Genomic DNA, 15,170 nt, shown 5'->3' on the forward strand with positions numbered 1-15,170 from the left:
TTTGCTCACGGAATTATTCATGCCACCATGAATAATATGTGCTGAATTCTCTTAGCTTGTTGGCAATGAAAGATATGGTCAGCAAAAGAATTCTGCGTTCTCAGACAACAGCAGATCGCTCACGCCTTCTCAAAATAATTCGACTTGAGTAGAATATGAGTGACTACATTCATTCTTCTTTCCCTTGCGCGTCTGGTCAATTTCTCCTTCACGATTTGCAAAATGCTTTCAAACATTAATAAATCACTCATCAAATTAATCTTATGTGCTGCTGATTGAAAGATGAATAATTATCGAGCTTTCCCTTCATAAGCTCAAGCCCACACTTTGTCAAAGAAAGAATGCAATCTCCTAAATATATTATAGCTGTTCCAATATAAGTTCAAAATAGGACCTTATTTCATCAACATAATAAAACTTAACCAAGCAACCAAGCTGCACTTCTGTCACTCATTAAACCTCACAGGCTGGCAAAAAATTCAGTTATGACACCAATGTAAGAATTTCTAAGAAATCTTCCCAAAATTTTCACTTTATCTTCTCAATAATTTTTTCAAACAGTTTTAGATTTGCTTAAGATAGATTTTTCTCAGAATTAAAGGAATAATGCTAAGTTGCCGGTTCGGGTTCGGGCACCGGTTCGGGTTCAAAGAACTGGTATGGCAAAATTTTGAAAAGGGGTTTGGGTTCGTTAGTACAAAAACATATATATAGCGTATAAGCATGAATTAAGATTAGCATGTCACATAGCATCGTATAAACATCAAAACCAACATAAACCTGTAATTCAAGTTTAATATCAAAATGATAAAATATTCAAGTATCATTGTTTCAACTTTCAACAATTTAAAGTTTGATCATCAAATGGATTCTCTAATTCATCATCCTCATTCTCCTCCTCCTCATCATTGACATTGACATTAGATGAATCAATGCCAATGCCAATGCCACTTGCACTTGCACTTTAAGTTTGCTCACTATCTGAGTCATCAAATGCAACAAGCTGAGAAGTGAAAGCATCCAAATCAGTATGCTCTGGCTCTATATCCCACATCTTTGTTTCCCCTTGCTTGTAGTCATGTTGCTTGTGTGAAATGAGCCAAGTTAATGTTTTAAAATCACTTTTAGGGTTATATTTTAATTTTTTATGTGGTGGAATTAAAAAAAATAAATTTTGCAAAAAAAAAACCATTTTTGGGCTGTCAGACCCCTGGGTTCGACCTGGGTCCTCTTGGATTTGACCTGGTCCGAACCAGGCCTGTGAATCACGGACCCTGTCCGGACCACAGGCAGACCAGACCAGAACCCCGGAGCGGGACCAGACCGGACCAGTATCAGGGGTCTAGGGGGCCGAACCTGGTAACCTAGGAATAATGCAATAGAAATTACCATTAACCGGCAATCAGGAAATAAACATTGTGTACCTTATTATCTACGTTCAACTCTTATTCTTGTTTGCGAAAGCTTTTAATGTTCAATATTTCAAAACCTGGAAATTTGTCTTCAACGAAGACCTCACAAATTTCATCGAACTCCAGCAGTTGAAACTAATGCGAAATCTGGTGTGACTCCGCCAATCACCAGTTAGGGAGGAATCTTTCACCCTCGAAACTGATCTTCCCAAAAGGGTTTGCGTCCTCGAGAGGTTGAGATGGAACAAGTTCCAATCTCCAGAACCATGAAGGTTTCAATCCAAGAGAAAGAATAAACAAAACATTTCTCCATTTAGCCTCTCACTGCTCTTTTATAACCTTCAAATCCAACCTTTCAGCTTCTTATATTTCCCTTTCTTTATTTTAATTTCTTACTTTAGCTTGGGAAATAATAAAGTGGCCTTGACATAAAGTGGTCACTTAACTTAGGAATTAATGACCATGTTAAATAATTAAAACTTAATTTTCATTATTTATTTATATTTCTAGGCTAGGTAAAATGGGGATATTACACATACATACATATATGTATGTATATATGTATGTATATATACATGTATATGTATACATATACATATACGTATACATATATGTATATGTATGTATATACATATGTATACATATATGCATATGTATGTATATATGTATACATTTTTTTGTACAGATGAACCCAAATCCCCAAAATTTTTTTAGCCGAACCCATGAATCGGATCCACTAACCCGAACCAGGATCAATACCAGAACCAGCAACTTAGAAATGATTTGGTGCTTGGAGCTTGACACCAAATACACTATGATACTCTACATAATTGGGATCATTCAAATTATTCCCATCAAAATGGAAACCCTCAAAACATGCAACAATATAGATTCCTTACACATTTGATTTTGCACATAACATCATATTTAGAATGCTCTCATTATGCTGCAATGCACAATAGAAAGGTTATGCTACAATGCACAATAGAAAGGATCAAGGGTAAACCTATATCATTTTTAGCACACATTGTTAGGTTTGTGATCCTAACCAATCATATAGTATATAATTTTAAATAGCAGCTGCCAGACATATCCTCACAATCCTTGTTGATAGTATCTATGCCTCCCTTTGTTGGAATTGTATCTCCTGTTTCATATGTTAGCCTCAAATCCATAAGTTCTTGCTTCAGTGCTGTAATGGTTTCAATGAACCGGGCCTCTATCTAGAGGACTTTCTACAGTAGTTTAATTTTTTGTAACTACTCGAAGGATTTTTGTCCGCACTTGATGCACTAGTATTGATGGTGCTTTCATGATGGCTTCCATAATAACCCTGTGGTTTCTTGATGTCACCCTATAAATGTTTCTATGACTTTTAGTTTGTCTAGATTAAATGAGGGAGATAACAGTTTTGATTGCTTCCTTGTTCCTACGCACAACTCTTTTTTGCCTTTACTATGCTCCACCTCTAGTCTGCTAGTTATTCAACTTCTTTTATTTTTCATCATTAAACCTGTTAATTGCATTATTCTTTTTTTGTAATTTCTTGTGCTGCTTAGTGCCTGCACTTTCTTTATTGCAGCCACATATAACTGCCACTACCTTAGTAGGTGACATACAGCCTTGTTGTCGCATTATCGTTTTGCCTAGTAAGTGAACTCCTTTTTCCCAGAATGCCATATCATGTAAATGACGGATAAAACCTTAACAATTACCATTAAAAAATGACAAGTGGAAATTGGAGTTTACTGCAAGTTGGTGGTGTGTAGACTGGCATGTGTTGTACGCATTATCCTCTCATATGTCCACAATATATAGGCACCTTTCAAATTTTTTAATTCAATGAAAAGAATAGTAGAATATTATTAGAAAACTGCTACTTCTTGATGTACCTTTTAACTATCTTTATTACATTTGATGTGTTGTTAATTGAGTCCATCAAATTCCTATCCAAAAGTAGCATTGTATCCCTTGTGTGTCCATCAAAGAGAGGTCAAAGCTGTTTTCTGTTCTTGTTTATGCACACTGAATCTTGAATTTGTTGGATTAAATTATTATTTACTCATTATGCTTAAGTTCCACTTAGGTATTAGTTGTCATAATTTGATATTTCCGAAGTGCATAGGTATTTGTACTTGGGTAGTTGGTTATACCTACTCCCTACCTACTTTCGCACGTGCTCACATCCTCGCTTTTGCCTTTATAAGAAGAGCCTCTTGTACATTTCTCTTCATCTCAATATCATTATTTCTTCTGGCGAAATATTATTTCTCTCATGCGAAGGTTTATAGTTGTTTGTAGATCTTGGCATTGAAATGCATATTTCTACATGGTATCAGAGCCGTCTTCCAGCAACTCCGTCCGCTCTTGAGAATTTTCATCAGGAGGTTCTGAGATCAGATCTCAGGAAAGTGGATCTGCAGTTTAGGCATGTACGCCCCGAATTAATTGGAGATCTAATACTTTCTTTTGGTGATTTTTCGATTATTGGCATTTGAATTTTTTTTAGAAATTTTCTATTTCGCTTGATTACCTTCATTGCCAGTTTCATCATTATCTATGACTAGTTATTTTGTTGCTTAATCGGCCTTTTCCATTCAGAAGTTGTGTGCTTTTTGTTTTGGCGCTGGAGTTTGCAGATTGACATTTTATAAAGCAAGTATTTTTTACTGGATTTGCTTGTATTTTGAATGTTGGCTCTTATTTTTGAAGTGCATTTTAATTTGTTTAGCCGATGTCTTCTAATTGGAGCGTGACATATATCGTTCATAGGCAGTCTATGTGTTCCGGCTTAATTTGACAGGCGCTTTTTGTGGCTCACGTGCTATTTGTTTACAAGCACCCAAATTCTTCAACGGCCCTTTCTCAGGCCGCTTCATTACCGGTTGACCAGGTGGCATCTCCATTAGGCCCTTTCTCAGGCCGCTTGATTACTGTCATTTTGATTGATTGGATTGGTTGTTTATGCTTTGGGTGTACTTGCAGTTTGTCTTGATCGCAGGTTGATAGTCGGTTATTAGCAGATCGGCTTGTGGTTCAGTTGCTGACTGTTTTTTGTCATCGACATTGAAATATCTTCTTAATGTAGCTGTGTGAGGGAGTTCGTGGCTTCCTCTCATTAGCCGAGTTGTATTTGATCAAAAAATAACTTTATAATACTATAAAGTTTCCCTAATATTGGCGATTAGGGTTGCTATTTGCAAAATCGCGATGGGCCCATTTGTAGTTTCCTTGGGTGTAATATTGGGACCTTTGTCTCACATTTGCTGGACGAAGGAGTTTCTCTTATCTTATATTGCCCAATGCTTTATGCATTTATCGTCATTGTTGAGGAAAGCTCATACTCATGCATTTGAATTTTGGATAGAGGTTGTCCTTGCCTGTGTTTTCACGCATGATGAGTTTGCAATTTTCACGCTTGAGGAGCTGGCAGTTTGACTTTGCTTGGCCTATGTGCATGCGCCCTTTGTGTCGTCTTCAATGTCCATGGTGACTTGTGGAGATCACATATGTAGACTTGGCGAATTATTGGCTTGCAGTGGTGACTTGGTGGTTTTATCTTTGTGCATTTGAGGAGTCATAATGGGTTTTTCTTTTATCCTGGAGAGGGGGAACTATAGGCAGTGGAGTGAGTTTATTATCACTCATCTGAGTGAGCTTCATTTATTGCCGTACTTGTATAATGATGTTCCTATTCCTGGCATACCTTGTGAAATTAGTATTTGGAAGGCTATTGGGCTCGAATTTTTAGAGTTATTTTTGATCATATTGATTATGACACGTTGGAGTCACTTATTCATTTTGAGTGCCCTCATGCTCTTTGAACTCACATTTGGGAGTTAAATGGCGATCATGTTACTCAACCATCTCTCGATGATCCTCTTTTTGATTCCGACGTGCCTCTTCATTCTTTAGAGTCGATAACCCATGTTTGTGATCCTTTGGAAGGTTTTGAAACTTTAGATGAGGTTATAGTTGCTTCAGAGGTTCTTGATTTTTTCGTCAAAGGTTGTTGATCCGCCTTCACTAGAGACTTCCATTATTCTTGATCAACAAGATTTTCATTGTCTTTCTGATTGGGATTCCTATTTGCTAGACATTGGTGCATTGTTTGTGGAGTCTCACATTTCAGATTTGGGAGACATATTTGAGGGTTTATCCCTCCTATTTGATGATAGTTGTGGCACCAGTGTTGTCACTTCATCTTATTTGTCTTTGGAACTTGTTCAAGATCAATTTCCAGTGGTTCTTTGTTTGTTACATTCTCTTATGATTAGGCATGTACCTGATTGGTTCATAGCATCTTCATCCAAGATCTTGGCGACACATGAGTAAATTTCAGAGACATCATCATCTTCATACATTTGGATTCCACTTCCTAATTCCTATGCAGAATGGGAAGCATTCTTGCATTTATACTTGGTTTATACTTTATCCTCTTCCCAAGGTGAGAAATGTTGTTTGTAGGCATTGGACTATGTTTTGTCTTAAAGCACTCACCATTTTTGCAGGACATTATCTATTATGGGGGGGCTATGTAGTCTCCTTTGTTCCTTCTAATGGGGGGATCATTTATTTTATATACATGATGTATGTAGTCCTTCGGGGGTTGTGATTGAGTCCTCCATCCATGCATCTTGTTTTTTTTCTCTCTTTTGGAGAGGAGTTTTGTCCCATGTGGTTTTCTCCTTTTATCCACTTTGTGAGAGAATGCATTGCATTTGCTTTGTCCATGGGTACTTAAAATGGGTTTGTCGCCATGACCCATCTTGCATCTTGCTCATATTGCATAATAATCTCCTACCTAAGTTGCACTTAAGGGGGGGGGTGTGTTGGAGTAAATTATTATTTACTCATTAGGCTTAAGTTCCACTTAGGTATTAGTTGTCATAATTTGATATTTCCTAAGTGCATAGGTATTTGTACCTGTGTAGTTGGTTATACCTACACCCTACCTACTCCTGCACCTCATTGGTGCTCGCTTCCTTGCTCTTGCCTTTATAAGCAGAACCTCTTGTACATTTCTCATCATCTCAATATCATCATTTTTGCTGGTGAAATATTATTTCTCTTGTGTGAAGGTTTATAGCTGTTTGTGCTCCTTGGAGGTTGATCACTCCAACTGTGGTTCATTTACCAAATACCTCGTCAAATGTCTAATGATTCACATGTGATCACGGACACAAATTTTGATTGGAATACCAATTGGCAAATATAAATTTGGCTTAACAGTTAATAAATAATGAGGAAACCACATTGGTTGTTACTAGGAACTACATTTTGGGGTTTACTCGTTTTGAGTTCACCCCTATTGGATAGAATCTTGATTATTGCACATTTAGCTTGTATCCTTTAGTTTTTTGTAGATGGAGTTAGTTATTTGATTTGTTCCTCCTATTGTAACTGGCTATGTTTTCAAATTCCACTTACCTACTTTGGTCTTTCATTGCAATTAATATAGTTACTTTCTTTTCTCACCAGTTAATAAAGATGAAGAAGTAAAAGCAAAGTGTTACTTATCATTAGGTTATTGAAACATGTAATATCATCAGCAAATTTCAATATATAATATTTACCATTTTCTGATCACCAAGATCATGTTAGGGCAAGGTTAATGCATGCAGTGGGTAAATGTTTATTATTCACCCAAATCTCGTAAGCGCAAGGTGAGAGCATATATATATATATATAAAATTTCCATAACAACAATGCCTATTAAAATGTAACAATGGATTGCACAAATAATATAAATATGAAGAAAGCTTCCTCCACAATATGGTACTACTTCACTGATTACAAAATATATGCTGAAGTTTAAGGAATACAAAACTTGCCGCAAATACCAAAATATATTTTGATTTCCAAACAAAGCTTTGAAGTACAATTACAACCTAACTTGAGATTGCACTCATTGAGTCAAAGGGTTTTCATCCTCCAATCTTCAAGAAATCAAAGGGGTTTTGTCCTTTGATCTCTAGAATACAAGGGTTTTCATCCTTGAATTCTATAGCTGAACACAAAGTACAACTTATGATAGAAAAGACATAATGAATTATAGCACTGGTCGGGAACAAATTTCAAAGCCCCACTTTCTCTATCAAAGATAGCAATTAAAATATTAACGAGATTCTTTCCCAAAATAGCCTCCACTTTGTCATGGATACCAATTTGTAACTCCTCATTTATAAGCTGTCATGGAAATATTTAATGCAAAGTTACCCCGAGTTTCCGGGACGGGGACGACAGGGGACGTCGGGACGCGTTTCCGGGACGGCAAATTTTTTTGTCAAATTTGGGGATGGCAGGGGACGGCAAAGGGGACGGCTATATAAAATATAGGAAAATTTCAAAATTCTAAATGTTCATATGAAAACATGGATAAAGCATGCATACATACATTATATTCATATGAAAACAATAAAACATGGATATAGCATGTGTATGATACTATGAAAAGTTGAAAACATTTTAGAATGTAAATTCTGAACATACAACATTGTTAATACTCAATAGACAATATGCAATTATGCATTCATAAATCAGAATTTCAATTCATCCACATTGTCAATATGCATATCAATAGACTCGGAGGTTAAATTTTCCCTACTTCTATCGACGCAGTTTCCCCCCATATTTTTCAACGGGGGTTTGGGGGCAGGGCCCCCAAGGTGAGGTCAAGGGGCAGCGCCCCGCAAGGCCAAAAAAACTTATTCTTTAATAAAGGCGTTGGGTGTTATTTTTCTATTGACTCGCTGAGTTTGGAGATTTTCTAATCTCTGTGTCAAAATGCCCAAAGGCTACACTGCTGCCATATAGTTTCATTGTCAAAATTATGAATTAAATTAATAAATTTAAAATTTAATTAATGTTATCTTTTAATTTTTTTTATTTTTAATAACAATTTGAATTAATAAGGGGCCTCTATTAGAAAATTTAAATAAAAAATTAAAAATACAACTTTTTAAAATTTTTTAATATTTTTTAAGGGCCTTAGAATGGGGGACAGCTGGGACGGATTGGGGACGTCCCAGCCGTCCCCGGGACGTACGGACGTCCCCCAGAGCTAGGGCAGGCGTCCCCCCGTTTCAGGAACGTCCCCTCAAAAAAAGGGCAATTTGGGGATGGGGGGAAACGTCCCCTGGCCGTCCCCAAGTCCCCGAAACGTCCCCAGGACGGGGACGAGGGTTTTCAGGTTGGGGACGCGTCCCCGGGTAACTCTGATTTAATGAGAAAGCTGCCAAGTGTTATAGGGGTTACAACAACCCACCTCTAGAATCCTATGTTGACTTGGTGGTCAGCACCTCCTTGGAGACTCGTGACATGGCTTAACTGCCTCCCATGGGTCGGGTTTAATCTGACATTTGTATTGGGTGCTGATAGTTCGAGCTTTTGGTGCAACGACAAACGATTCCAACAATTCGTATCAGAGCCTTGGGTCACGTGTTCGAGTCTCCCTTCAGTGGGTGCTGAAGGCTCAGTTGGTGCTGAGGGGGAGATTGTTGACTTGGTGGTCAGCACCTCCTTGGAGACTCGTGACATGGCTTAACCACCTCCCTTGGGTCAGGTTTAATCTGGCGTTTGTATCGTGCGTTGATAGTTCAAGCTTTTGGCTCAACTACAAACGATTCCAACATCCTATCCCCCACTAAGTCATTATTTTATTATTATTTATTTCTACTACAAATTTCCAATGTCTTAAGGATCCATTATTGAAATATTTTCCTATCTGTGTCAGGGAAATAAGGATGTGGCCTATATAAGCTGAATTAATTAAAACTAAAAGGGGAGGCTACAAAACAGTCCTTGGTATATTGTCAAGGTATTGCAATCTGGATAAGTATATATAAAAATAAGTTAAATAGTTTGCGTGTGCTGATAAGTTGTTGGAATAGACTCTCATTAATAAATTGCTTATTCAAACACATGTTAGGTACATTAGATTCTCTATATCAAGCAATAGTGTTTGACCCATAAATTTCTAAAACTTTGTTAAGTAATGCATTTTATTTGCATTTCCAAGCTCCTATGTTGCTTCTTGAATCAAGGAATATGTTCTTTATTCTCTTTTGTTTTAACCCCATCGACATTGATTTGTGCATTAGCATGTCCAGAACCATGACGATGTTATGTGGACTTTAAGCCTTAGTTTGTTTGCTCATGTAAAAGAAAGAAGTCTTAAGCAATAGAACATAATTCTTTCCTTGTTGAATTTATCAATAAGTACTTATCAAAACACTATTCTTTTTTGATGGGTTGACTAGGATAATATTTTTCATAAAATCTAATTACAATGCATGTGTTGTTTCTTTGGCAGGCATTCAATGTGTTACGATATGAAACTGGTCAGAAGTATGACTGCCATTACGATGCTTTTAATCCAACTGAATATGGTCCACAAAAGAGCCAACGGGTACATCCTAACTCATCGTTGCTGCCTTCAAATTATTATATCTTTTAGTTTTAACTTTAATAATATTGTATTTGCCAGCCCAAGAATATTTGATATTTTGTACTTTGCTTCTGTAGATAATCAACTATACTTAGAATGTGGTTAACTTGGAAAGTATTTTATTGTCCTTACTATTATGTGTACATTATAAATTGATATTACATTTAATGAATATTTTGTTGCATGTTGGGCATATGGAATTACCACCAATGAATGAATATAACATAGGAATATCTGTACTTATTAGAGGACTGTGGTATTATAGATGATCAAGCCTTAGATGAAATGGTTGTGAATCAAATATATAGTACAGTTGCCATTTGTTTATACTTGATATGCTGGGGCATTCAATACAACCTTTTGTTTGTGACATTGCCTGCTGATATATAGCCCCAACTCACAGTTCGCAGAAACATACTCTTAGCTGCCAAGTGGAATCTTAAAGCCATGCAACCCTCGATGCTAGAAAGATTTAGGAATTGGGACAAATGATGGCGCTATTAACAATTTGCAAGAAGTTCTAAGTTAGAAAGCTATCTTGGGGTCGTGAGGCTACAAAGGAAAGGTCAAACAATACAACAAAACCAGATACAACCTTTTGTTTGTGACATTGCCAGCTGGTATATGGTGGTATGCCCCAACTTGCAGTTGGTAGAAACACACTCTTAGCTGCCAAGTGGAATTTTAAAGCCATGCAACCCTTGATGCTTGAGAGAGTTAGGAACTTGGGAGAGCTGACGGTGCTATCAACAATTTGCAATAAGTTCTCAGTTAGAAAGCTATCTTGGTGTTGTGAGGCTACAAAGGAAAGGTCAAACAGCACAACAAAAGTAGGACAAATTGCTAGAAGTATACAATGATACTTTAAAGTTGCCAATTAGAGTTTGTTAACCCTGTGGAAATTTAATTGAGCCAGTGCTGAAGAAAGATGGTTCATGGAGAGTGTGCCTTGATTACAAGGCTTGTTGATACATGATAGCCTCGGTAAGATAAATGATTGAATGAGAGATAAATGAAGTCTCTCATTCAATCATCTATCTTATCGATAGACTATGATAAGACTTCATTTATCATTTCCTTCATCTAATGATCATTCTTCGATATATAACCTTACTTATTCCGATCAATGTCTAAATTATCGGTTGCAAATCATAAAGCACAAATACCGATTGGTATCGTTTTACCTTGTTAATCATTTGCACACCGATTATTATTGGTCAAACATGTTAACTACATAAACACTGATTGTTATCGGGATTATTAAAAGACTGCATACTGATTAGTATCGGTGCATTTGTTAATAATATATACGTCGGTTAGTATCGGCTCACTTGTTATGATATACACACCGATTAGTAACTTATACATGCCGATTGGTATAAGGTAAAATGCGATTATGATTCTGAGAGGTGCGATCAAGTAATATCTTGATCGGTCATGTCCATTAGACATGACCGGTCAAGGTATTGTTTGATCCTCCTCATTAGCATATATATATATATATATCAATCGATAATGATGAGAAGTACATGGAAATTGATAAATGCTCCTTCTCCATCTGCATCATACCAGACAATAATCAGATCCATTATATTAAGAAATAACGTATACTTGAAAGAAGAAGAATAACCTTGAATATAACTTGCATCTTCAATTGAAAATCGAATAACATTTACAAGGCTCTCTAGAGAGTAATGGTGAAAACAGATATTCAATCGTTAGCTTAGAACTAAGACCTCTACAATCAGCTTAGATGTGCCAATTGACTTGTGAAGGCAGGTGATCAATAGTTACCTATTGACCCCTTTGATACCCGGAAAACTGCATTGAAAGAAAAGAAAGTATTATTTGAGTGGTTATGTCATTTTCCTAACTATTGCACCAATAACATTCATGAAAATTGCTAATGATATTTAAGGCCTTTTGACAACTTCATGTGTTGTTTATATGGATGGCATGTTTATGTTTCAGTAGAACATGGGTAGGGCACTTGAATTTTGTTCAACAATTCTTTAAACCATGCAATTAATAGAACTTGTGTGTCAACCACAAGAACTATTTGTTTGCCTAAAGCAAAATTATTTTCTAGGAGTACATTCTTGATGAGCATGGGTTTCACATTGACCCATCAATGCAAGGTATGCATTCATCTCTTGTTTTATCTCTTCTATGGTCTTGCCATAGGGCTTGGCATCATGATGAGTAATTCCTGCAAGATGGTACTTGAGTTGATTGATGCCTCCATGATATAGGTTGTAGCATTTAATGCAAATGATTTTCCTAGGTGTTGGTCCCTGTATGATATATTTCTAAGTGGAGTCTTTGGCTTAAGGGGGAGAGGTCCCAGTTTTTGGTGTCGACTGGGCTGAGTCTAAGATTGATGTGGAGTGGGAGCTTGATCCAAAGGCCAAGGGTTCTCTATCTACCATTGTATCTAACATACAAGTACAAAGTACAACATATTTAATTGTTAAATACCAAAAGGTCAGCATAAGTTCTACATTAACTACTATAAATCAGCATGAATTAGTATAAAACAACATAGATTAGTATAAGTCAGCATAAATTAGTCTAAATCAACATAAATTAGTATAAATTAACATAAATTCAGTATAACCTCATGATTTTATTTTCCCCAAAAAGTATAAATCAGCAAAATAATTCTTTTATAGAAATATTTCATTAAAAAATTAGTATAAATGAACAAAAAAATGCCCGTAAATCATTTTTTTGGAAGTAAAATTGTAAATACTTCTAAATATTATGAAATTATGAATTGTTTACAATCTACATGCTAGAGTTTAGCAATTTAAATGAATTCAAATGCTTGGAAAAAAATTACTAACTTGCCCTTAAAACTCATCAAATTCACATAAAAATCCTTGCAATTAGCTCAAATATGCAAGAATGTTGTGTGAGGAAGTGAGAGGGGTGTGTCGAATTTTATAAACAAAAAGGTGTAGATTTTGAGTGCTTTTTTGTGCATCCCAAGTGTGTTCCGTGTCTGTATCGTGTCTTGTGAGTATATGGCACAAATTTGTCAAGTTTTTTGAAAAAACTCAGCAAAAAATCAGTGAATAGTTGCCATAAAAACTCGACAAGTTACTCACCAAGTCAAAAATTTACATAACGATCAAAGTCAAGGTTATAAATTTCACAAAAGATAATATTTCAGTTTGCATTAATTTCCTTAGTGTTGATGTGTTTTTTAGGCACTTCAGAAGAAGCTTGAAAGAGGATCATTGCTCTTTGGGACACTGGAATTGCCTTCTTCCTCTTTTGGCTTGGGGACATCCCAGAAGAAGATCTTTCCTTGCGCTGCCGATTCCATCCTTGATAGGTATGTCAAGCAATGCATTTCGTCATGTTCAATAGTCTCATGGATGCTACACCGTCCTGGTGATGCAGACTCAGACAAACGGTGTGGGTAAAGCTGTGCATTCAATCTCCACCAAAGTTGAGGAATATCAACTTGTTGTTCATCTTGACAATGATGTCGCTCCATTGAGAAACATTTCTTTTTTTTTTTGATTTTATGATTTTATGATATTTTTGGATTTTTTGGTTTTTCACTTTTTTGTATTTTTTGGAATAAAGATATCTTGCAAATCTCATATCTGACTTGATTGCTCAACTAGTTCCAGCTGTAGGAAATGCTTCTTTTCCTTGCAAGTCCAATTGACAATCCAATGATCACCTTCTTTGATTGTTCAAGCATATATTCACAGTTATGCCCTCCTAATTTTGTTGAGCATGGAAGAGAGTGAAAAAAAAGGCTATAAGATTACTCCTCGCAAATATGAATTGATATGATTTGGAGTTCAGTTGTTCAGGAATTCATCGCAATCATGCCCTCCTTCTAGCACCAATTTTGTTGATGTGTTTTTTAGGCACTTTAAATACAATAAAATACCCAAAAGTATCTTATCCTCTCTCGAGCAAATTCCTCCCAAATGCTAAACTATGTGATCAAGTGGAAGACTCCAAGGTTCCTAATGTCGGGTTACGATGCGTGGATAAGCACAGTTGGTTGATGTAATTGCTGGTAATCCAAGGGGACTTACATTTGAATACTTGAACGCTTGAATTGCTGGAACTTAGATTCTAAATACTTGCTAGGGGAATAAAAAAAGAGCAAAAGAGAAGGGTTTAGGGAGACTACGCTACTCCTAAGAATGTAAGAGACAATGGATAATCTTTGGTGAAACCCCATTAAGCCTTGCTTTGACATGCAAAGCAACAACTCCACAAAGCTTAGTGCAATCTTCTAAGGAAATTAGATGATTTTCTAATCATTATCAAGCATAGACACCATTAATTGAATGCATGTCAAGCTCATTCAAGTATTCCAGTTGACCACACAAGGCGAATTTGCCATCAACAAATTGCTAGTGGTATGGATTAGGAGTTTCACCATGAATCATGCACAACGCTCTATCATTCAACTAATCAACATGAAAGAAAATGAGAAGTAGAAACCATTTAGCTTGTTAAAATAACACATTTCACCATATCTTCAATGGAAAGAGTACTTCCATTTACAAGCCTTAGCAACAATCCCTTCTTCTCCTAATCTATTATTACCGCTTGCTATCTAACATCTATCAACTATTGACTATTTCTAAACTATCGACTATTAACTATTCCCCTTTACAAATGAGGAGAGTGAGCCTTTTATAATGTTCTCTTTACAATGAATGGCCTGGATTGATCCACAATCAACGACTGAGATTACAAGATGACAACCCTAATTAGTGTTTGTTAAAACAACTCCCTCTGGCCAATGAGAAAATTACATTTAGGTTCAATGCTGAATGTGAACCAATAGAAAATGGGGGTAGGTACATTGGAGTTTGTGCCCTCATGGACGAGTCAGGTGCATTGCATCTGGACATGTTGATGTGGAACCCTTCGATTGGTTGAATGATAACTAAGATGCCACCTCAACTTGCACTTGTAGACCCGATTCATTACCATGAATGAGTATTGAGCAATATCTCTTGATACTCAACATCTCAAGCTCGCTCAATGTGGTGATGATGATGGGAAGCATTGTTATGGTCAAGTCAATCCCCTATCTTTGCTTGCTTATCTTGCCTTGAGATGATTGTATGATATCTTCTTTCTTGACCTCTTCATGTCATCACGATGCGATGAGAGTTCTTGAATACCTCAAAATCCTTCTTGTGAAGTCACCTTTCTTGATACCTTGGTGCTTGCTGATGAAATCTTTCTTCTTGAAGACATCTTCCTTGTATCCTGGACCTTGACCTTGATGTAGAAATTTCCTCCTTGGAGTATTGTGCTGA

General features: G+C 36.5%; 1 protein-coding gene across 2 annotated transcripts in view; it reads left to right on the forward strand.

Moving 5' to 3' along the window:
* The window catches only part of LOC131044529 (probable prolyl 4-hydroxylase 9), a 126,533-nt gene that overhangs the window by 92,157 nt on the left and 19,206 nt on the right, over positions 1–15,170 (forward strand). For both annotated transcript variants that reach the window (XM_057977874.2, XM_057977875.2), the window contains exon 5: positions 9,727–9,822. In XM_057977874.2, coding sequence (XP_057833857.1) covers positions 9,727–9,822 — 96 coding nt within the window. The remainder of the gene's footprint in view (positions 1–9,726; positions 9,823–15,170) is intronic.

Source organism: Cryptomeria japonica, chromosome 9 (genome assembly GCF_030272615.1).
Source record: "Cryptomeria japonica chromosome 9, Sugi_1.0, whole genome shotgun sequence".
NCBI lineage: Eukaryota > Viridiplantae > Streptophyta > Pinopsida > Cupressales > Cupressaceae > Cryptomeria > Cryptomeria japonica.